Source organism: Strongylocentrotus purpuratus, unplaced genomic scaffold, assembly GCF_000002235.5.
Source record: "Strongylocentrotus purpuratus isolate Spur 01 unplaced genomic scaffold, Spur_5.0 spur5_scaffold_9, whole genome shotgun sequence".
NCBI classification, from domain to species: Eukaryota; Metazoa; Echinodermata; class Echinoidea; order Camarodonta; family Strongylocentrotidae; genus Strongylocentrotus; species Strongylocentrotus purpuratus.
Genome location: NW_022145615.1, coordinates 1,072,495 through 1,096,663, shown reverse-complemented (window position 1 = coordinate 1,096,663; position 24,169 = coordinate 1,072,495). Strand labels below are relative to the sequence as shown.

At 34.6% G+C, this 24,169-nt stretch overlaps 1 protein-coding gene and 1 long non-coding RNA gene across 14 annotated transcripts in view; both read right to left on the bottom strand.

Annotated features, from left to right (window-relative positions):
• Positions 1–1,906: 1,906 nt before the first annotated feature.
• On the bottom strand, positions 1,907–3,403 carry LOC105440616. Its single transcript, XR_004062535.1, has 3 exons — positions 3,352–3,403; positions 2,897–2,969; positions 1,907–1,954 (listed from the first exon to the last, which is right to left on the bottom strand). It is a non-coding gene; the product is annotated as an uncharacterized LOC105440616 (long non-coding RNA).
• Positions 3,404–4,880: 1,477 nt separating this feature from the next.
• The window catches only part of LOC574669 (rho guanine nucleotide exchange factor 28), a 195,924-nt gene continuing 176,635 nt past the window's right edge, over positions 4,881–24,169 (bottom strand). For 12 of the 13 annotated variants that reach the window (XM_030977376.1, XM_030977373.1, XM_030977378.1 and 9 more), the window contains 18 exons: positions 23,725–23,777; positions 23,159–23,332; positions 21,573–21,698; positions 21,025–21,142; positions 20,356–20,417; positions 19,858–19,980; positions 19,331–19,495; positions 18,679–18,862; positions 17,878–17,967; positions 17,014–17,120; positions 15,923–16,001; positions 14,875–15,027; positions 12,436–12,740; positions 11,909–11,987; positions 10,934–11,007; positions 10,407–10,441; positions 9,869–10,091; positions 4,881–9,436 (listed from right to left, as the gene is read on the bottom strand). In XM_030977376.1, the coding sequence (XP_030833236.1) occupies positions 8,879–9,436; positions 9,869–10,091; positions 10,407–10,441; positions 10,934–11,007; positions 11,909–11,987; positions 12,436–12,740; positions 14,875–15,027; positions 15,923–16,001; positions 17,014–17,120; positions 17,878–17,967; positions 18,679–18,862; positions 19,331–19,495; positions 19,858–19,980; positions 20,356–20,417; positions 21,025–21,142; positions 21,573–21,698; positions 23,159–23,332; positions 23,725–23,777 (2,708 nt within the window). In that variant the 3' untranslated portion in view covers positions 4,881–8,878. The remainder of the gene's footprint in view (positions 9,437–9,868; positions 10,092–10,406; positions 10,442–10,933; positions 11,008–11,908; positions 11,988–12,435; positions 12,741–14,874; positions 15,028–15,922; positions 16,002–17,013; positions 17,121–17,877; positions 17,968–18,678; positions 18,863–19,330; positions 19,496–19,857; positions 19,981–20,355; positions 20,418–21,024; positions 21,143–21,572; positions 21,699–23,158; positions 23,333–23,724; positions 23,778–24,169) is intronic. The other variant, XM_030977381.1, reaches the window with a different exon arrangement.

Below are 24,169 nucleotides of genomic sequence, written 5' to 3'. Positions count from 1 at the left end.
GTGCTAGATGAGACAGAACATTTTATACAAGCAATCCCTTTAAAATTTACAAACCAAAATAATGATTAGAAAGTTTAAGGAACATTGAGGATATCTTGGCCTTTTGCTATTTAAATATCACGGAGTTCTTTCCTCTACATGTATATCGTAGTCTTAAATGATTTATATGAATTACATGGAGGTATATATTTCTATCTTTATATTATATGATGCTTATTATTTACATTTTCACTACATGTAAGACAAAGTAAAACATACTCTATCATTACACAACAACAAAATGATTTTGTGCCAACTGACCTTTGTCTTTTCTAATATAGCGGCTACCTCTGACTCTGTATCATCGGTGATATTGACCCCTCGGTTGATTGACCCCCTAGAATCCTGTTCTGCAGGTTCAACTGTGATAAGGGGCAGACTGTCACACCTTTTCTCCTTGGGGGAGGGGATACTTGCAGTGGTAGGGAAGGTGTTGCTGAATGCCTCAATCTTACGCTGGGCTTCAAGTAGTTGAGTCTTCAAACTGGATGGGGGGGGGGAGGGGGGAGGGAGGGAATCGATAGCCAGGTCATGGTTGAAATAAAACTCATGCTGGAATTGATTCAAAATTACAATGAAAAATTCAAAAGATAACTTTTTTGCCTTTCAGGAAATTACAAGCTGCTTACATTCTTTAATTTTTTGACAAATTATCACTTATCAGTATGTAAAAATAGCCTAAAAAACTTAATTTTAATATCCCTAAAAATGATATTAAAGAGCTGCAGGTTCAGTATTTCATAAGTAATACCAAAGGTATAAAAGACATTTCTGAATGGTGGTGAGAGCCCATTTAAATATTAGGAGCAATAAATAAGAGATTTTGTTTATTTACGTTTTGAAGGCAGTGTCCTGATTGGCTGTGATTGTCTGTTGAAGAAAACAAAGTAAAATGTAATTATTATTTCACATTCTCCGATATTGCATGGATTTAGTAGTTTATTAATATAGATTTGAGTCTAAAATGAAGGCAATAAACGTAAAGACTTGTTTTTGTTTGTTTGAGGAGAGTAAAATAACTATTTTTCATTCTTATAAAATAATTACTTCAATTCTCATTACGATAATTGAATATGTTCCCTTTTCTGTTCATGGATAAGGTAATGTGAATTCATCCACAAATTTATCTTTTCTTATGCCACTATTAAACCCTCAATCCCTCCTTCAAGTTAGTTGGGTAAACATACCAGTAGAGAGTTGAGATGCTCATGGAGCTTGGTGACAGCATTCACATGCTCAAAGGCAGCTGGGTCCTCAGAGACTACAAACATAAAAATGAAATTATATTCACTTTAATGAACTGTGATTTCAATCCATCCATATTCAAGAAAGTAATCAAAGTTGCAAACAAATTTATAACATGTGATACAGACATCAGTAAGCCTAGGCTGTCAAACCACTGCTCTGTTCTCTCTGTGCATATTTGTGCAGTGCTTTCTTGTGTCAGGGTTATCTTAAAATGTGCTTTTTATGCCTATTTACATTTCGCAAATGAATTAAAGGTGGCAGTATCTCCAAAACTTAGGTTTTCAATAACAGTTTCTCTAAGAAATATTGCTTCATCACCAGATCTCAACATTGCCTTTAACACTCCAAACTGGTCTACTTGGTATCTTGCCAAAAAAATGTCCATACCTTTCCATTTTTGCAGAGTTCTAACTTCCTAAAGTCAATTTATATGTTTGTGCGTGTGATACAGATATATCCAGACCATTCTACGCGGGTACGATTCTTGGGGTAACACATACCGCTGTGCCCGACAAAAGGGCATTAACAGGGAAATTGATTATAGTTAAGTGTTGTAGGGATTCCCATGCTAAAATCCTTTTGACGGACACGCAACGATAGGATAGGACAGTCGTCTCACCATTCGCACTGTCAGAGCCGCTGTAGACTGACCGGGTCAGTAGGTCAGCTAGAACCATCACCATGGTAACAAGACAACAGGAGGAGAGGAGAGGAGAGGGAGAGATATATATGTTTACAAAAAATTCATCCATGCAATAGTCAAAGTCATTAAACCTTTTCATACCGAATCAAAACATTACCACTACTTTGCCCACCAAAATTTAAAAGAAAAAAACATCAATATTAAAAAGTTTGCACCAAAGTAAAAGTTGCTCAAATAATAGGTAATTCTAACAGTTAGCAAAGTGAGTGATGTATAAATGCCATCTGCAAAAAAGGTATTAATGTTTTGATACTTATAATGTGATTAATAGATTTGAGGGAACTTATACATTGTTAAAAGTGATAAATAAATTTGAAAGTCTTTGTGATAAACACTTTGCCAACTAATTTCAAAACTCTTAAAGATAAATAAATGCTTTGTTTAAAACACATGCAAATAGAAATAACATTTTGATAATCAGTTGATAAATCTAATTTACCTATGAAACAAGTTTGCCCTTGAATTATTACTACCGGTAAGTGAAAACCATAAGAAGAATTCACTATAACCCATCGTGAATTCCAAAGAGGTTATGTATTTGAAAGTGGTTTTATGCTGCCATGCAAGCATTTTGATATTAATCATAATAATAATAAAAACGTTACTTATAAAGATAGAGAGAAAGGGGAGAAAAGAGCAGGACAAAAATATTTAAAGAAAGATTAGAAGACAGAAGGAGAGGATGAAAGAGAAAATACAGAGTGAAGACAAATGTAACAGAGAGAGACAGGCAGAGAAAAAGCAGGAAAAGAAAAGACAGAAGAGATGGAGGGAGGGAGCGAGAGAGGGAGGGAGAGAGAGAGAGAGACAAAAGAGAGAGAGGGGGAGTGGAGAGTTGAGGAGAAAGAGAGAGATAGATGAATAGAGAGATCAAGAGAGCTTGAGAAAATATATTCCTCCACATACCTTCCTCCTTTGCAGCAAGGATGATATCTCTCATCTGATCCATCTGAATCTCGTGTTAAGAGATGATCTGCAGCTGTATAGGAAACAAAACTTTCCATATTAATATCATCCACAAAGGTCTCTAACAGCAATCAAGCTATAGAGTGGTGTCTCCCTCCCCCCCCCCCCCAAAAAAAAAAATCCTATTGCTCCACCCAATCCGTCGGCTCTGAACTTCTCAGAAAACTAGTACGGAACAATGGGGACTAAATTTGATGATCGCATCACTATGAAGCACTAATGCTTCATATGAATGTTTACGCAACCACAAAGCAAAACTATTAATTTTCTTGAAGAAAATATCCTGGCCCCATCCGAGTCTGAAAGTGTCTGCTTCTAACGTCTTTTTGTGTGTAAAGAATGTTAACTTAGTGCAAAATTAAATGTTAAAAAGATCAGAAAACAAGTTTACTAACCAATATAATATACACTCTTGGCAGTTTCAAATAACGGATCTGGCAATGAAGCTGGTCTTTGGTAACAGCTTGTATCGATACTTGAACTTCGGAAGCGGGAGGAATAGATTAGTCCACCGTAATGTCGATCCTTCTGATGATTTACAGGAGCAAAGTACAAGTGGTTTCGAATGTTTACAAATAGTTAGTTGTAATAAAATGCTTGTGAATAGATCACATATTAAAAAGCATCTACATATTTAATGAACAAAGGAACAGAAGTAAGATAGAACATTCCTATTCTGCCAAATACATGTATTTGACAAAGAGTCAATACAAATTACAAAAACTATTAAAGCAAATTATGAAACAATCTCTATTTACAACTCAACTCTATAGTAGTCTATAGATGTGTTTTTGAATGCGAAATATTGTGTCATTAACACACTTTGACTTTTTATATGGTCCATTTTAATTCTGGTAATATTCCCTCATCAAACATTGACTGTGTAAATATCTAATTTCTGCAGAATCCCAGTGCCACTGATTAGACAATCAGACTCTGAACCTCTAGAACTCTGGATTGTATCAATATGATATTCCTTGTTAAGCAGTTCATATTTATGTAAGCAATCTTTCCATATCGCTGATTAAAGTTGTTTCGTTTAATTTTCCCACATCTATTTCTGTTTGATACTTGCATGCTCACATCCTATCTAGTATTTTATTGTTGTTTGAATTAACTTCCAACAATGATTTTTCTACACTGAATAGTTTTTAACTAATCTTGGAAGTTAAGTTAATGTCAAGTCAATTTGGAGTTGAAAGTCTTTTTTTTATATTTAATAGTAGCAATAAATGTTCATGTAGCATCTTTACCAAGCAGGGGCAGTGTTTTAGGAGATAATCCTAATTTTTAAAATCCAGCCGTAATTCACACCAGTTGCGCAAAACATGGTGATTTTGGCATTTAAGTAAATGTTTATCACTATTATATTTTGAATTTATGAAGAAATAAAGGCAAGAGAAGAAACCAATTGTTGTGTTTAGTGATGAAAGTAGATCATTCCTGTGTCATCATGATCATCATTTTTAATTGTTTTATCATTATTCATCTGATGACCATCATTACAATCATCATTACTATCATCATCAATATTATCAATATTTTTGTCATCAAGAGTTTTACACCTGAGATGTACATCTCACAAATAAAATCAACTTCTCAATAAAGAATTCAGACTTCACCATCACCATCACATTCTTCATTATCAGGTTTATAACCATCATCATCACCACCACCATCATCGTCATCATCATCACCATCATCATCATCTTCACCACTATTATCATCATCATCATCATCGTTACCACTATCACCATCACCACCACCACCATCATCATCACCACCACCATCATCACCATCATGACACCATCATTATGACATCACCACCATCATCCTTATTAACATGGCATCATTGAGGGCTTTACATCTGAGATTTACATCTCACGAATAAAGTCCAATTCTAAACAAAGAACTCATGAATCGCTTTTTTTTCTTATCTATCTGATTTTATTGCTCAGGTGGCATTCTGTGTGGGAGAACTTTATAGGAGATAAAATAAAACATCTTGATTGAGGCTAACGATACCAGAACAATAAAGGGAAGTATGAGCAAGAAGTTATTAAGAAACAGGTAATAATTTACACACAAAAAATATAAACAGAATACATACAATGGCAAACTCAAATATCCAACATCCTGGGAGTGTTTTGTACTGATGATAAACATGTTATGCACACACAAACAATACCTGGGAGAAATGAGAAGAGTATAGAGCTTCATCTCTCTGATCCCTGGTTTCCTTGGTTACCCGGACTTCAGGAATCAGGAGATGAAGTATAAGATCAAATAAATATCTAGTTAGATTAAGATTAAATTATACCAAAGAGAATACACAGACAATCAAGGGCTTGTTATGAGAGTTGGTAAAATGTATTCAAGGTATTGTGAATCTAAATCTGAATTTGTAGAATAAAGTCTTTTTTCTCTTGAATATCAATTCAATTGAAGTTGTAGATTTTGACAGGGTATTTCAATAAAGATTAGATGTTCTCCATAATTAATTTTTTGGCCAGCTTATCTTTGAATGTATTTTTAGGAATTTGCATTACAATGTAGCAGTTTCCAGGTAAAATGTAAGTGGGTTAACTTGATAAATTCAAGATCAAAATGGTATATTGTATTTCTCATGAAATACTCTCTTTCCTGATATGAAGTTATTTTTACAGAAGTTGATTTAATAATGGGAAAATGATGAAATAAGCTGAATGGCCATGCCGAAATTCACTCATGATGTATCGAATATCAGTGTATTATAACAACATAGAATTCATTTCTGGTTTTAAAGCATATGCTGCAATGGACATATTGGTTATTATCAAAGAATACACAAAAATAAGACTATATTGATGGATTTCAATATTAGGACCTGACATACATGGAATGCTTGCAATTTCAGTTATCCAAAATCATCAAGACATAAAGGAATCAAACAAGAAGAGAAGAAAATATTAAGAATACAAGAAATGGCATGAAGCCAAAACAAGTCAGGATTGCTGGTATTCGTATATAACTTAGTGGAATATTCTTGCTACAAATCAGAAATTAGAATAGAATATATTTCTGATGCCATTGTAGGGTATGTGTGAATGCTAAGCAGGACGAGCACACATTCTTCGTTCACATATTTAGTTCCTCTTCAAACCGATAGATATCTTCATTTTTGGCAATAAGCCAGCTCTCTAATAAAATAATCACTCTACAATTTTTTAAGGATTATAATCAGGTTGCATCTTTTAAATAACTTTACACTATACAATTTGGAGAAAAAGTGCAATATTCACAAAGTGATAGTAAATTTTTATACAAAATATCAATAGATCTACACCTCTTCCCTGTAAACACCAAAGGAATGACTAGTATGCACAACATACTAGACACATACTAGACTGGAATAATGTACATTTCTTACGCATACATACGTGAAGTGATCCATTTACAAAGAAAGTGATGTTGGCAATTCATATGGCTTGTGGAATTTCTTAACATGATCATACACATTTCAAGAGTGCCTTGTAGTTTTTACAACATCAATATAAAAAGAAAATAATATTCCGCAGTGCACGAGGATTGCGCTTGACACAATCACGAGTCATGAGTTTAATCCACAGAATAGCACTCACTCATCATTCCCGATCGATGAGTCCATTAATGTGATTGATTTAGAGTACATATTACATCTTTGCTATGAACCATGATTTTGTACTAGAACCATATCTGCAAGGCAAATGGCCATCAATTCAAAAATATGTATTTCCAATCTGCTTCTGGTGAATGATATGTCAGTATTACCTCAATCAAGCTTGCTGATCATTGTACAAAACTCTTCACAATATTATCAATGATAAAAGATACAATCTCTTGTGGTGCACTTGATTGTTAGAAATTATTCCGCTCCAAACATGTTCGTAAATATTACAAAAATAAGTCATACATGCGTTTGTCACGTGATACATTAATGATGCATTATTATATCTGTTGACATACCTCTGGATTATAATGTCAATAATTATGAAAATGATTTCATGAAATTTCATTAATCAGACATCACCGAATAAATATTGCATATGTGAAATGGTGTGTATGGCACAGTGTGTTCTGCTGTACAAGAGCGCTTATGAGAATCAAAGAATACAAAAGCATAAGAGATGTCACAGAGAATACGAAAAGATTTGTAAATTGATATATAGCTGATGACTTTTTTTTCTACTATAAATTCACAATGTGTATGATACAGTGGCTTGAAAAATAATGAATTGTGTGGCTATTCAGTTTCATTTGGCATTCTAGTAGAGAGAGAGAGAGAGAGGAAGAGAAAAAAAGAAGATGAAAAGAGCTAGAGAGAGAGAAAGAAAGAGCCAGAGAGAGAGAGGGAAAGAAAGAGAGGGGAGAGAGAGGGAGAGAGATATCAAAAGGGGGAGATAGAGAGACAAAGGAATATGGATAAATGAGCAAATACTACATGTACTAATAATGTACATAGTCCTAGTTCTTAGATGCCCATCAATTGGAACCACTCATTTGTGCTCTACACCCTTTTTCATTTTTCCGCAATAAAATTATTCAGAACTTATCTCCAATTTTTGTGTTACTATTTAGTGCAAAGTATCTAGCACTATGCCTTTTATTAGACCAGAATTGTTAACAAATCAATCAATCTTTCACCTATTATATGAAAATGGAAATATACCGTATAAAGCAATATTTTTGCAAATGACAGACATTTTCATGATTTGTTGTTCCATGGTAGTTAACCAAGGCTATTCACAATACACCATTTGTACCTTTGCCAGCTCATTAATCTTCTCTGTCTGTTAAATTCATCATAACTCTACATCAGTTCAAAATTTTGCAAAAATATAATGCTTGTGAAAATAACAGCTTATTCATACAGTATCTGACCATCGTGGTGAGCATTCAGTAATGTGGTCATAATTTATTTTTTTAATGTAAATAAATGTTTGCAGTTCAAATGAGTGAAATCATGTTGGGATCTCATTTCACTGGAAATCAGACAAAAACTTCAAAAATTTCAGAAATTAAGACAGCTAATCAGATGGATGAGGTAACAATCTGATCCTTGGATTAGTTTAAATACATGATACCAACAACTGCACAAACACATGTGGTCCTTTCATTTCAAGTTCATACAAAGAATTTGACCCTGTTGAAATGTTTGGAATGGCGTATACAAATTGGAATTTTCAAAATGTTTTGAAGTTTATTGCAAGATGAACAGAAGCAGATTACATGAGTTTGATAGAAAGAGAATGAGCTTCGTGAAAGTCTCTAAACCCACAAGCTTTACCAAAACCTCTTTTGAATTTAACTTTTAACTATTTCGTTTGTATAAGAAAACACAACTACCATTAGATTATATTTAACAGGATGAAATATTGAAGAGTATAGCTTAGGTGATGGAAAAAAGCATAACTGAGTGTATTTGTGACATCAATTAGGAATATCAGTATGAAATGGAATAACCCAGGATAGGAAAATGAAAAAAATGAGGCTTAATTTAAAGATTGTATTTGTATTTCATGTGCGACACAAAATTATCAACATCCAAATTGGTAGAGATGACAGGATAAGGGAATGATTGCATTCCAAAAATAGAAAAGAAACCCTCCATAGTATACTCCTGTGCACTTGACATTCATGTAGCTCAAATTTGTATGCCTCTAATAAAACATGATGACATTGTAGTAATCAACGCTGTTGCTTGCAACTGATTTCTATGTATAAACTGTTTACTGCTCTGCAGTAAATAAAGTTTGAAGTACTTCCAAAAATGAGGTCCAAGAGAGTCCAGAATAACTTACAAAACAGTTTAATCCTCTCAGTTTTATCTCAGCAAGACTTTCACAAGTTTCCACTGACCAATACTTTGGATTATGAATGCATACATTATCCATTCCATCGACATCAAAAGAAGATCACGTCTGAATCTGACGTCGGTTGCGGTTGTGCGTTGGTATTTTTGTTCGGTTTGGAGGACGTTGCCGCGAGGGACTCTAGTTTCTTTGGCAGCATTTGATGCACAGCGGCGCTATTGGTAGTAGCCAGGCTGTTGGAGAGTTTTAAGGGCAGTTTCTGCCTGACCTGACCTGCTGAGCTGATCTGATTGGTGGTACTTAGCAGGTGCTGCGGCACATTCCTACGAATAACCGACGATGAATGCGTCAGTGTTCTATCGCCCTCTTCAGTCCTCCTGGGGCTAGACTTGGGCGAGGAGTTATAAGCATTCATCTTCTCTTGGAGGAGTGGTGATGGGGCGGAGTTCTTCCTACCAATGTCTCTGCTTTTCTCTAATTCTGGTGAAATGTATAAGAGGTTGTTTGAAGGTATCATGTCCCCGTATGCTATCCTTGTTAAGTTATGATCATTGACCTTTGGACTGCTCTCGGAATGTCTCATCTGAGCATTGTTTGTCCTCACTGATGATTGCGACGGTGAAGATCTTCCTGGCTTTTCACCGTTTGCCTAAAGAAAAAAGCAAGACGAGTAGAGTCATCATCATCTAGTTAAACAACTGAGGTAATAGTGTATTTGATAAGATACAGGTCTCTTTATTTTCTACATCTGTTTTGAAAATATTCAAAGAAGGTATTTGTATTGTGTTAAATGAGACACAAAAAAAGTATACACACAATCCCTATAAAGTTGACAAGTTGATCATGACCTAAACCAAAATAACGATTGAAAAGATTAAGGAACATTGAGGTTATCTTAGCCTTTTGTTATTTAACCATCAGGGCATTCTCTCCTATACGTGTGTATCTTAGTGTACAATGATTTTTATATTTATGATATGTAAATTATATGTACCGTTAGGTATATATTGCTATCTTTACAAAACATTACAAAACAACAAAACAACAACAACAACAATAAAATGCTTTTGTGCCCACTGACCTTTGCCTTCTCTGTAGCGGCTACCTCTGTAACTCTATCATTGGTGATATTGACCCCTCCTCGGTTGATTGACCCCCTTGAATCCTGTCCTGCAGGTTCCAATTTGATTTGGGGTGGACTGTCACGCCTTTTCTCCTTGGGAGAGGGGCTGGTTGTAGTGGTAGGGGAGGTGTTGCTGAATGCCTCAATCTTATGCTGAGCTTCAAGTAGTTGAGTCTTCAAGCTGGGGAGGGAAAGGATAGGTCATGGTTGAAATAAAAATCACACTGGAATTGATTTCAAATTACAATGTTTTCTTTTTACCATTTAATTACAAGCTGCTAAAACATTCTTTTAATCTTTAATTAAAAATATCACTTGTCAGTATGTGAAAATAGCCTATGAAACTGAATATTAATGTCAACATCCCTAAAAATTAAATAAAAGAGATACAGGTTCAGTATATCATAATTAATACTAGAGGTATAGAAGACATTTCTAAATGGTGGTGAGAGCCCATTAGAATAGGAACAACGAATAAGAGATTTTGTTGACTTACGTTTGGAAGGCAGTGTCCTGATTGACTGTGATTTTCTGTTGAAGAAAACAAAGTAAAATGTAATTATTATTATTGCATGGATTTAGTACATATTAACATAGATTTAAATCTAAAACAAAGGCAATAAATGTTAATTATTGTTGTTTCTTGTTTGAGAAGAGTAAAATAACTACTGTTCATTCTCATTAAATAATTAATTCAATTCTAATTACGATAATTGAAGATGTTCCCATTTCTGTTCATGGATAGTGTCACATGATTTCATCTACCCACGTGAGGTAAATGGGTACCCGGTATGGAAGAAATTCCTTGAATGCTTGAGCACCTTTTAATGGTAGCTCAGTTAAGGCCGTGGTAATGCTATAATTGCAAGGCCCTCAGGGGGAACAGTATGAATACTGATGAGGCTGCCCTGGGTGAACAAGACACATTATTATTATTATTATTATTATCCAAAAATTTATCTTCTCCTATGCTACTATTAACCCACAATCCCTCCCTGAAGTTTAAGAGTTGGCTGAACGTACCAGTAGAGAGTTGAGATGCTCATGGATCTGAGTGGCAGCATCCACATGCTCTAAGGCAGAAGGGTCCTCAGAGACTACAAACATAAAAATGAAATTATATAAACTTTAAATGGTTGAACTTACAAAAAAAGTAATCAATGTTGCAAACCTTTTGATCTTTACATGCAGAGTTAATAAACATGTGTAATGGCTTTGAAGAATACAGATTATTATGATGCAACTAAACAACAACAATATACATATTACTTGTAATCAAGCTTGACTAACAGTTTTGAGAATGACAAACAGTCTGCTCTTAAAATGTACACTTTCCACTTTAAAGATAAAGACCAGTTATGGTAATGCGATTGCATTGTGAAAGAAACGTTTTGGAATCGATCAGAAAAGGTTGATCATCTAGCATATAAGTATTGGTGTGTACTTCAAGTTTCTGGAATCATCAAAATGATAAGAAATTTGGCCCAGTCTTGGTAAAGTTACAAGCACCATACACAGAAAGATGTATATGGGACTACGCGGCACGTGCCCAACATGTGCCCCGACATGTGCGCGATATCTATCAGGTCCAAATAGATATAATAATTTACCACATATATCAATTAGTAGGCGTTTTCTCGTCAAAACATATTCTTTCACATGATTGGTAATAAGAGGTTTCATTTCATTTTTTGAGAGGGGGGCGTTTCCAAAACTGATCTTTACTTTTAACAGGATACATGAAAAACCATCAAAATTACATTAACAAGATTGAACGGATTGTATGATTTTTCACTTTTTATTTTAATTTTTTTACTGACGATTGATTCTTCAAATCGATGATAACCATTTTTTGGTATAAATAGGAGGTAACATCACAACAGCTGTTTTATCACATTATTTTTGTTGTTGAATCCCCACTAACCACTCTCTACAATGCCAACTCCAAACCAAGACTTATTTCAGCCTTTAATTCTATGTCAAGGAATGTTCACTCACTTTTCTCAATAACTTCTGCTGGTATTGGACCCTCCGGTAAATTGGCCTTCTCCTTTTCTAGAATGGCTGAGGGCAGCTCCTGTGTGGACATGGATAAAAGCAACATCTAATATTAGTATTTTATAGAGTATGCAGCTTTAAATACAATATTCGGCTGAACCTTTCAGTTTATTAATTTATCTAAGTTTCAAAAAAGCTATGATTAATAGACTGAAGATGAATTTTGGAGGCCTTGCAGAGTCCCAAAACGAATCATGACATAAAATACTCAAAGATGATAAGCTGCTCACAAGCAAAATTTACAAAATAGAACACTTCTAATGGGCTCAATTTGATCAGAGCCGAGACTATGAAAACAGGTAGATAATGGTACATACGTGACATAACAGTAGATATATGTAAGCATTTTGGTGAAAGTCATCTTGCTAGTATGAAGAACTTTGAGGTGAGGTCAATATGACTTGATCCATTTTACTCTGTCAAGCTCAATGCAGAAAACAATGTTGATTGGAACCCAGAGTACTCACCACTCCACCTGTGAGTGTGAACGCTCTCCTCCTATTGATATCATTGCCTCTATTCCTTGCTACCGGCAGAGAGACATCCCTCATAGGTCTATGAGACGGACTGGGAAGGGGTGATACAATGTCAGCTGGGTACTGATAAACAGAACTCTCCTCCTTCTCATCTTCCTGCTCTGTCTCCTCGGCCTCTGACGGCGAGCTGAATTTAGCCAGCTGCTCCGAGGCGGTCCCAGTCAGGTTAGGGAAGCTACTGCTCCGCGTAGTGGCTTCAGATGGGATCACAGCTAGACGTTTCTTGCTCGAGTTGCCTAGGAAAAGAAAACAGTCCAAAAATAATGTTATCATTGGATCTACTTGTAGCTCCGTTCACTTAAATTTAAATTTTCTAATATCAAACATGATTTACCCACTCATGCTTATAACTACTAGACTTTAAAATGATTTTGTTGATAGAAAACATGGAATTTCAGAACTGTTGTTGCGTAATATCTAGAATAAAAATATTCCCCCCCACCCTGTTAAAACATCTGCATTCATTGAACATATTAACAAAAGAAAGGTTTCTATGCCCCCTCCCCTCCCCCCTCCAAAAAAAAAGTCAGAATAGCTGAACAGGGTCCAAAAAACCATTTACACTGATAAATCAAATGAAACAATTAAAAAAACAAGAAATTTAATTCGTCACTGAGGACAAATTAGGTGGTCTGTTATTAAATCTGCTAGACGCTGATCTTGTAAAGAACTGTCAGAGCTACAACTCATCAAAATTTGGAAGAAAATCGATCAATATTAACAGAGATACAGTAAATTTTCCATAAATATGCTCACATCAAAATATGCAAATTCACTTTTTGTGTTCCAAGGCCATTATGGTGATGTCAAGATATATATAATGGCCAAATGAGACCTGAAATCATATCCAAGATTCATATTCTTTCCAAATATGAAAAAAAAATTGGGGGTCTGTAGACTTCCTAAAGAGCTTTGATGGATTTTGTATAGGCATGTTTTGACCAATATATGCTATGTATTACAATAGCTTGCACGTACTGACATTAAATTTTAATGGACGCTCATTCAGTTATTAATTGTCATACAGAGATAAATATAGTATCAAATTGTTTGGAAAAAATGGGGATTATCATGAAAGAAAAAAAATGGCTATTTGATGTTGCATATGGCCAGGACGAACAAAAATGCACGTGTATGAGCGTGTGAGCGATTTTTTGACAAATGCTCAGAATGGCCTGAAATGTATGCAAAATGAATTTGAGATAATTTTGAGCATTTTAAAATGTGCGCGTTTATGACCTGAAATTGACCGGACGGCCATTGACCTTAGAATCTTGATGAATATGAATGACAATTGATTTTCTGTTATGAATATATGATCATGAGTTGATTTTCGAAAAATTTTACGAAATGGCGCCTGGATGACGTCACAATAATTTGTTGAACTTGAAAATGTTTCTGTCACGTCTTATGATGATGACCTATGACTGTCAAAATTGAAAGAAATTGGATGGATGGATTATGAGAAATCGTCTGCACAAAAAAGTGTGGAGAAATAAATAAAAATAAATAAAGAATAATAATAATAACAAAGAAAATTCTGTCGATGACAGACCACCTAATTAAAAGACATTCCTGTCAATACGGTAATCATGGAATGGCTGAGAAAAAAAAATACAATTGCATGCAAACCGCCCACAACCTTACTATAAATAATCTGTCCCCATAAAATTTCATGCAAGCCAAAAATCCCCACAAAAAACTTACTATATCCCAACATTTAATTCTTGTATAGTAAAAACATAGGCTGAAACAACAACAAATCATAGGTAACTTTGGGTTTTTGGAAATAATGGAAAGTAGATTTTCTAAAAATAAAAGTCATCTAGGATTATGGAAAAATGATAATACCGGTAGCTGAGAAATGAATTTACCGTAAAGCATTTTTACGGACATTTGGCTGTCATGATACTACTCTGTTCTCTCCGTGCATATTTGTGCAGTGCTTTCTTGTGTCAGGGTTATCATAAAATGTGCTTTTTACGCCTATTTACATTTTGCAAATAAATTAAAAGTGTCAGTATTTAAAAAATGTATGATTTTGAATAACAGTTTCTCTTTAAAAAATGTTTCTTCCACAGATCTCAACACTGCCTTTAACACTCCAATCTTATCTAATTGGTGTCTTGCCAATAGAATGTCCATACCTTTCCATTTTTGCAGGCTTCCAACTTCCTAAAGTAAATTTATGTTTGTGCGTGTGATACAGATCTATACAGACATTCCACAAGGGTACAATTCTTGGGGTAACACATACCGCTGTGCCCGACAAAAGGGCATTAACAGGGAATTGATTATAGTTCAGTGTCGTAGGGATTCCCTTGCTAAAATCCTTTTGCCGGACACGCAACGATAGGACAGTCGTCTCACCATTCTGTGCACTGTCAAAGCCGCTGAATGTCTCTGCTCTCCTAGGGAGTGATGAGGGAGCATTAGTACTGCTCACCATCTCACCTACGCTACTCGCACTCCGACTCACTCGGACATTACCACCACTGTAGACTGACCGGGTCAGTAGGTCAGCTAGAACCATCACCATGGTTACAAGACAACAGGAGGAGAGGAGAGGGAGAGATATATATTTTTACGAAAAATTCACCCATGCAATAGTCAAAGTCATTAAACCTTTTTATACCAAATCAAAACATCATTACCATTCTGCCCACCAAAATTAAAAAGAAAACAAAACTTGATATAAAAAAGTTTGCATGATAGGTCATTCTAACAATTAGCAAAGTGAGTGATGTTTCAATGCCATTTGCAAAAAAAGTATTCATGTTTTAATACTTATAATGTGATTTCTGTGCAATTAATAGATTAGAGGGAAATTTTACATTGTTAAAAGTGATTAAATGAATTTGAAAGTCTTCTTATGGGATAAACACTTTGCCAATTAATTTCAAAACTTTAAAAAATAAAATAAGAATTGCTTTTTTTGAAACACATGCAAAAGTAAATGGATTTTGATGATCAGGTGACAATACTTTACATATGAAACAAGTTTCTCTTGAAATATTACTAAATACAAGCTGTAAGAAGAATTATGTATTTGAAAGTGATTTCATGCTGCCATGCAAGCAATTTTATATTGGAGAAAGATAGTGAAAGAGAATGGGGAGGAATGAGCAGGATAGAAAGATCGAAAGAGAGATAAGAAGACAGAAGGAGAGGATGAAAGAGAAAATACTGAGTGAAGACAAATGTAACGGAGAGAGACAGGCAGAGAAAGGATAAAAAGCAGGAAAAGGGCAGAGAGAACAGATAGAGAGAGGGAGGGAGAGAGGGACGGAGGGAGAGAGGGAGGGAGAAAGGGAAAGAGAGAGGGAGAGAGAGAGACAGACAGACAGAGAGAGAGAGAAGTGGAGAGTTGGGGAGATGGAGGGAGAGCGATAGAAAAAAAATATATTCCTCCACATACCTTCCTTCATTGCAGCAAGGATAATATCTCTCGTCTGTTCCATCTGAATCTCGTGTTGAGAGATGATTGGCATCTTAAGCTGTATAGAAAACAAAACTTTCCATATTAATATCATCCACAAAGGTCTCTAACAGTAGTCATGCTGTAGACTAGCATCCCTTTCTCTCACCCCCTCCCCCCTCCCCCAACAACAACTCTAACATTTGCAGGAAACTATGGAACAACATGGACTCAATGTGACGATCCCACCACTATGAAGCAATGTTTATGCATCTACAAAGCAAAAATATTAATTTTCTAGAAGAAAATATCTTGGCCCCATCCCAGTCTGGAAGTATCTTCTTCTAATGTATTTGCTTCTTGTTTCAGGAGCCTTTTCCCTTCCCCCTTAATTTTCAACTTTCTTCCTCTTAAAGTAAGATTAGGTATCATTAAAAAAATCTTTCATCTTCGCCAACATCCTACATATTCCACACACTCTCTTTATTTCTCCTAAATTATTTCGCTTTCTTCCTTCACCCTTCCCTTTTAGTGTTTACACCATTCTTTCATCTCTTCTTTACAAATAACATATCTTTCATTCATCATCTCAATCATTTGTTCTCCTTTTCTTCGACCAGCTCTCTATCTGCCCATATTGTTTCTTTTTATCTTAAAGTCTCTTTCATCCTTCCCATTCCTTAAAGGGATTGGGTAACTTTTCCTCAGATTCTAAAAAAAATCTTGGATTTAGCTCATGCTGCAATCATAATTATAAACCTTTAGGTCATACATGAATCCTATGACTTTTACAAGCCGAACGCCTGTCTGATTATTATGAATTGAAATCCAAATTTAATTTCTCATTTTCCTAACGATTTTGATAACACTACAGTCTATTCGAAAAGTGAGTATGTTAAAACCGGTCACTCAAAGATTTTTACTTTTTTGAGGCCCTTCATGATCATTTTGAAGCGCAATTTTGTTTAGGGCTTCAATGTTTAACGATATCACAGACACTGATAGCACATGTAGGGCCATGCATCTCAGATTTAACATTGTTAAACGATCCCTTTAATTGAGTTCTAAGTCTAAACTCAAGATCGACTCACCGTTCCTAGGGAGTCTTCTTTGACGATGAGATCCTTGAGCTCTCCCACCAATCTCATTTTGTCTGAGATGATGCCATTCAGCTCTCGGTCCTTAGCATGCATCATTTCTGGTAAAAGTAAAGATCAATTCAAATCCAAACAATTAATATACATAAATATATGCAGAGATGCCAACCTCTTGACACACAAAAAAAAAAAAAAATAAAAAAAAAAAATTATTGGATTTACACGAAAATTGTTTTACTGGTTAGTACGGTCAAGTAAAATGTTTGCTCTTTCATTCTTTTTTTTTTTTTTTAAAGATGAAAATTGTAAAGTTAAGTTTTTGTCAGGGTTGCAGGAGTTTACTTGTACATGTTCCGCTGTTTTTATGGGTTTTTAAAATATTTTTTTGAAAGATGAAAAATCGTAAAAGCGATATTGTATTATTGTATTTCACTCTTCTTATCGTTCTAAATACAATAAAATCATTCTGGTTGGCATCTCTGTGTATGTATTATGCAATATTTGAGCATAGGAAAACAAATTAAAGAGGCATAATCACTGTGATGGGAGGGGCATGCACTTTTTCAATCGCGGAGAATCACAGCTTGTTTGACCTGTTTGTTATTCATGATAAATATGGACCAGAATGGCTTTACCTTTTATCCCTCAACATACCAATACAATAAAAACTATATTCGCTAGTCAAAAGAAATGTCCACCTACATTCATTCTGAATTATATAACATGGGTTACTTCTTGATTATCTTCTGTTTTGCAGTGTTGTATTAACTGCTGTTTAGGGTTCCTATTTCTGTACTTGTTTGAAAGACATTGACTTTGGACTTATAGTTTCAAGTCAGAAAACTTCTTTATACTCACCTAGAAGGTTCTTGATCCTGAGTGCTCTCTCCTCAGCTTTCTTTCTCTCTTCCTCCTCGTTGTTATTATCTATTCCCGTGTCCAGTGGAACTAAAGATTGAAAAGAGGATAAGTAGATAATTCACTACTTTGATACAGGACGTTACGTTAGCTATTAAACTTTGAGAATTAGTGTCCCGATACTGTTGTGACTACCTATATCATCTAACATAGAGACATTTTGAGACAGAAATTTGACATTCCAGTGTTAGTTTATATCAATACACAAATACCATTGTCACTCGTTATTATAAATAAATTTGTATGTGAAGCGTTAGATAAGAGAGATGTATTATTATCATCTTCACATTTTGTAAAAACCAGTGTAACAATTCTCCAATTTGATGTTGTCTGTAAACATATCATGTGAAGTATCAAATGTTGCATATGTTTATGTTAAGTAACTTGCAACCTCGGTATGGAAATTTGCCTGTTTCGGAACTCATAAATTGATTTAATTTTCCACTTCCCCTAAACTGTCCCATTTGAATTCTCTAGTAACATTGTAATACACCCTTTCACGGTTACAAGAGTACACATGCGCTGACATTGGCACCATTTTAAATTACGAATTAACAAAGTTGTTTAGTTGTAATTTAAAATGGCACCCATGTCAATATGATGTGAGCACACAGCGCAGGCAGTGACGCAACAATACATGCACATCTGTAAACATTGATGACGCAATGTTTACTCGCAAATTAAAATGGCGGCCTTCACTGTGAAGGGGTGTATTTCCATTCACATCTTTAACAGTCTTACCATCAGGAGGACATTGTTCGATGGCTTCTAATAATCTCTTCTTCCATTCCCGTCGGGTGTGTTCAGACGTACACATGACCTCGTACATCTCAGGACCAGCCTTGTTCTGACTGATCAGGTAAACGCTCTTCGGATCGATGGCTACATCTCGGACCATCAGCTTGAACAGAGGGATAACAGGAGGCTGGCAGAAGAAAAACAAAAAAACAAAGATATTTTTATCATAGAAGCTTTACGGTACACCTAAAGATGTTTACAGATTTGATAGACTTTGCGGTTACTAGTAACAATTGTCAAAGTGCTGGAATTTAATAATATATTTTCAAATCAGTTTGAGAAGATCTCTAGCACCTGAGCTTTTGTAGATATATGTTACAAGTCAAGGGAAGCTGCAAAATCATGTTCTCACTAACCTCTTCCTTAATGATAAAACCCTCTTTTTTCCCTTAGCTTTAAAAGAATAGAGCATTCACTATAGCAACATACAGAATACAACCACAGTACTATTTCTTAAAATTAGATTTTGCTGAGATAAACATTGCCATATTTTACAAAATTGCATCATATTAAATTCATGACAGTTGTGAGCATGATTTTGTGTGATTTAGGAGATTTCTATGGACAAAGGGGCAAATTGATGTGATTTTCATACCTTGTTATCCTGTGATGCAAAGGTATATTTGCCATTATTCTCAGTGAGTAGCAGAAGAACGTCTGTAAGAAGCACCCCATGGACCTCTGTCAGTTTGGCTCTAGCATTCTTCCAGAAAAGCTCACCCTCGTGTCTTAGCTTGCGATTCGATAGCAAGTCAGATTTCTGTGGGTAACAAATAAAATAACATAACCATGACAACACTATTAACTGCAGTAACAACAGTGATGATGTGAATAATGAAGGTCCAGTCTGATGGGTATGGTTATATCATATCAGTATAACCATTTCCTTCTGAGGAAAGACTTCAATTCCATTCTTTCTGGGAGCTCCCCCTCCATCTCTTTTTCCTGTTTTTTAAAACATATTTAAGCACTTGACATTATATGATAATTCATTATGTAGATCATGTCATGTCTATGTATAGATACATGTTTTGTTTTGCATATCTACATTTTATTCTGTTAATAGAAATCAAATCTAATAAAATCAGATCAAAATAGTTTCAAGAATTATTACAAATTTACCTTGAATTTCTTTCCACTTTTGAGTGTGCCTGTGGACCGAGCTTCTGTCTTGTTATAGATCGCCATCAGCCGTTGCCATCGTTCTCTCTCTTGTACTTGCATGTTCACATCATGACATATTGTCTACAGGGCAGAAATGAGAATACATAAATACATTGCAAAGGAATAGTTCTCAGAGAATTATTTTAAAAACCTTATTTTAAAAGCTATAATCTAACAAAAATATATTGAATCATTGTTGAATACCCTTTCCTTCCTTCCTTTATCATATAAAATGGAAGTACAAGACATACATAATTACTACAACAAATAGAAAGACTTTTTTGTTCTTTAAGGTGAGGAACAAGAGCATCCTTACCATATTTCAATTGACCTAGGAACAAAAGCTTTAACTATATTCTTACTTAAATGACTATATAGGAAATCTTATGAAGAGAATAATACTTGTAAATCAATAATAAAAACACAAAACTACTAATTTGCAAGATGTACATTTACCTTGACTAGTTCCAGTGCTCTCGTAAGGTCCTGTGTGTCTATTTTGTCTGTGGCTTTGATTGCTGTAAAGAGGAAGCATAAAAAGGAGAAAGGAAGATGGAGAAAATGAAGCTCATGTTATATATTTACGAGAAAAATTTGCAATTGAATCCACTGTATCATGAGCATTGCAGGACCTGTCAGGACCTGAGAAGAGAATTCAAAGGGCTCTTCTGAATAGTTTGGTATCCTACATCTTCAGGGCCGCCCTTTCGGATTTTTTTTCTTACATAGAATTGCCCTAAATATGAAAGACTCGTTCCTTCATATGATAATAATAATAATATTCCGCTTTTATATAGCGCTTAATACAAATGTCTCTAAGCATGTTACAGATATACTATTACCCTGGTCATTGGATACAATACTTGCCCACACGCACTGTGTGCACAATCTCCACTCCCTGGGGAGCATTCCAGCCAGGCGTTACTTGACCAACAATGACGGTCACATCCTACTGGGCACCCCTCTAACACCTGGGTGGAGATGTTTAACAATAATTTCATAATGTATACCCCACAGAATCACTTAACTTTCAAAAATGAAATTGTCCATTCTATGCCCTTAGACACAGCATATTCTTTTTCTGATTTCCTAAGATTGTATGAAATACAACTGACTAATGCTCACCTTTGGTTGGTTTCATGATGGCTTCTATAAGAAGCTGATACTTGGTAAGTCTGGAGCTCACACTCAAGATACATTCAGGTATCGTCCATCTTCTGCATAGTGCATTGGTGCTGCATTTCTGTTAATGACAAACAAAATAATAGTGACAACAATAATATTAATAAAAAACATTAGTACACAGTTATTGCTCAACAACTTACAAGATGCAATTCAGATTTGAATGTTTCCAGATGAGCTGTTAGATACCTTCATGCATTCCACTCCAAAAATAAAACTGATGAAGCATATTTTCCTAATGTGAGAATTCCATTAACAAATTATCAAGGAAAATGTCTTTAAAAAAGAAAGAAAAACTAAATAGTATTGGCAAAATAAAACTATACATAGATATCATTGAAAAGAGAATGAAAATCAAAGGTAGTATAGACATAGACCAAGGATAGAAAGGGAGGGAGAGAGAGAGAGAGAGAGACAGACAGAGTGTCAAACATACAAACAGAAGCAAAGCTAAGAGGCAGAATGAAATGTAAAAGTAGAATTGTTGCTACCTTGATGAATGCTTGAAACCTCTTGTCTGTCTTGGTGAGATCTTTGTAGACTGCTTTAGCTTCATTCTGTTGACTACACAGACATCCATAAGCCATCATCATCCTGTCACCATTCTCACCATCAAACTAAAGAAGAAAAAAAGAATATGTACCGGTATTAAAGTCAAGATAAACTATATAATCAGATATGTTTATATATATATATATATATATACCGGTTTATATATATATATATATATATATATATATATATATATATATATATATATATATTATGTATATTAAAGTGTGAGAAGTCTCAACTCTGACATGACAACGAAAGTTCCAGAATATGTAGGCGTGAAGAAAATGGTCTATATTATGTATATATATATATATATATGTTTTTGATACGGAAAATAAAACCAAACTAAACCAATCCTAAATTTATTATACTTGCATTTTTTTACAAATAAAAACAAAATGTAAATACTATACCAACATATCATAAGGAATAAAAGAATGATATACAATTTGGCAAGGTGAATGTGAATCATAACTATTAAACATGATTCATGTAATCCAATCTTGTCAAAAGCCATAAACTGACGCTGTTTATAAATTACGGAGCTGAAGTTCGCTCAAAATTTTAATTTTGTAAAACAATACATGTACATATAAACATAGAAATACATGAGAAAGAAAGGGAATATGAAATTTGAATTTGGGGATAATCAAAATGGTGGCACTCAAGGAGACATGTACATCAATTATGAAGCGATGGTCAGTTTTCTACTTTTGTACACTAAATATTGTAATGCAAGTAAAGTAATACAAGTGAATCATCCACATTATCACATGTTTCTGAATACAGCATTTAGTCAGAATCACATTTTACAGGGAGATTTCTATGAGGGCTATATATAGAATCAACTCATTTCATGCGGGGGTTTTAGAGGATAAATATAAAGTATCGTGTCTTATTCAGCTAAGCATGGCATTCCTCGCTTGTTAGGAGGAAGTTCACTCTCGTGTCAGCTATTCAACACACAAATAATGTGAGTATTCATAAAAGTTTCCCAAGTTAAATTGAGGGTTTTCAATGACAAGCCTCTCCCTAATGTGTGTGTGGAATGCACTGCCACATTTTGCTGAAAATCCAACCGAGGAACAGTAAATGTTTACATCAATTTGAAGTCTTCTGATAGTCCATTATTCCATGATGAATGTTACATGACATACAGAGTTTTTAAGGCAATAGTATTGCAAGCAATGAAGTATCGAATTGGCAGCTCAGTAATGACTGCGTATTCATATACAAATTGGCAATGATTTTCCTACATTATATATTAATTCACAAACATTCAATTTAGAAGCACAATATTTTATTGGAAGAACTTCACATCAAAGAATAAGAAAAAATTTCCAGAATAAGAGGAAACACAGATTTATAAAAGCGATTGAAAATTCCCTTTCCCAATTTGGTAGATATATTTCAAACCTATTATTTCTTTAAAATAAGTTTTACATGAACAACATTTTGTGAGCGAAACATACTTAATATTGCCAATTTGAAGATGAAACAATAAGACGGTTATTTGACTGACCTGATCAACGAGGATATCACCTATCCTCTCAATGACCTCAGCCTCCTTCTGTCTCTTCTGTAGCTTGTCGTAGAACTTGGAAGCGATGTCGACGATCTCGTCTAGCATGGGGAAGACCTTCTTGATGAGGCCATGATCCATGTGGAGCTCGTTCTGCATCCCATAGCTGAAGATCTGAAGACAGCAAGAGAGAGAGAGGTAAACATCTTAGAGTAATGCCTACACTCAATACTCAATACTCATGGTATAGGAATAAAAACAAGGCTATGTATTATATCAATCTAAAGAGATCTTTCCAATATTGCTTGTACGGTAATCTTATGCAGCCTTCTTCACAAATATTTTCTTTGGCGTTTTCTCTGAAAACCTGAACCAACGAGAATTTAAATGATAATAATTTAATTTGGTTTACGTTTCATACAATTAATTTCATCCCATGATTATGGTTCGCGCTACTTCTTATCTTATCGATGCTTAGAATTTGAATGCATAAAACACTATAGCACAACATGAATATGGACTTGTTCTTTTGAAATTGAAAAATGTATGATTAAATTTTAACAAACCTTCTGCATGATCTTCAGTGTTCTTAGATGATGTTTTTCCGTCTTGATGAATTCTGTTTCAAAGGAATAAGAGATATACACTATCAACCAAAAGTTCTAGAAATTTGTCTACAGTATCACAATGTCAACTTCTACAAGTACTGCATAATACTGCCATCTCCCAGTCCATTCGTTTTCATCCAGGCTAAAGCTACCTGCCTGTTGTTCAATTTATTTGTAAACTTATTTTAATTACATATACAAAACAAAGATTTAACCCTTAATCTACGCTGAAAAGTGAGGAAAAGTAATTTTATAAGCAGCTTTTTAGTAGGAATGCCAAGTGACTGAAAGTGGAAGAGATAGAAAAAAAATTCTTTTAAAGACATAATAAAATAACAAAAAGGTTATGATATATTACTATTACTAAGTAATGAAACACAACTGGAATGTATTCAAAATTATA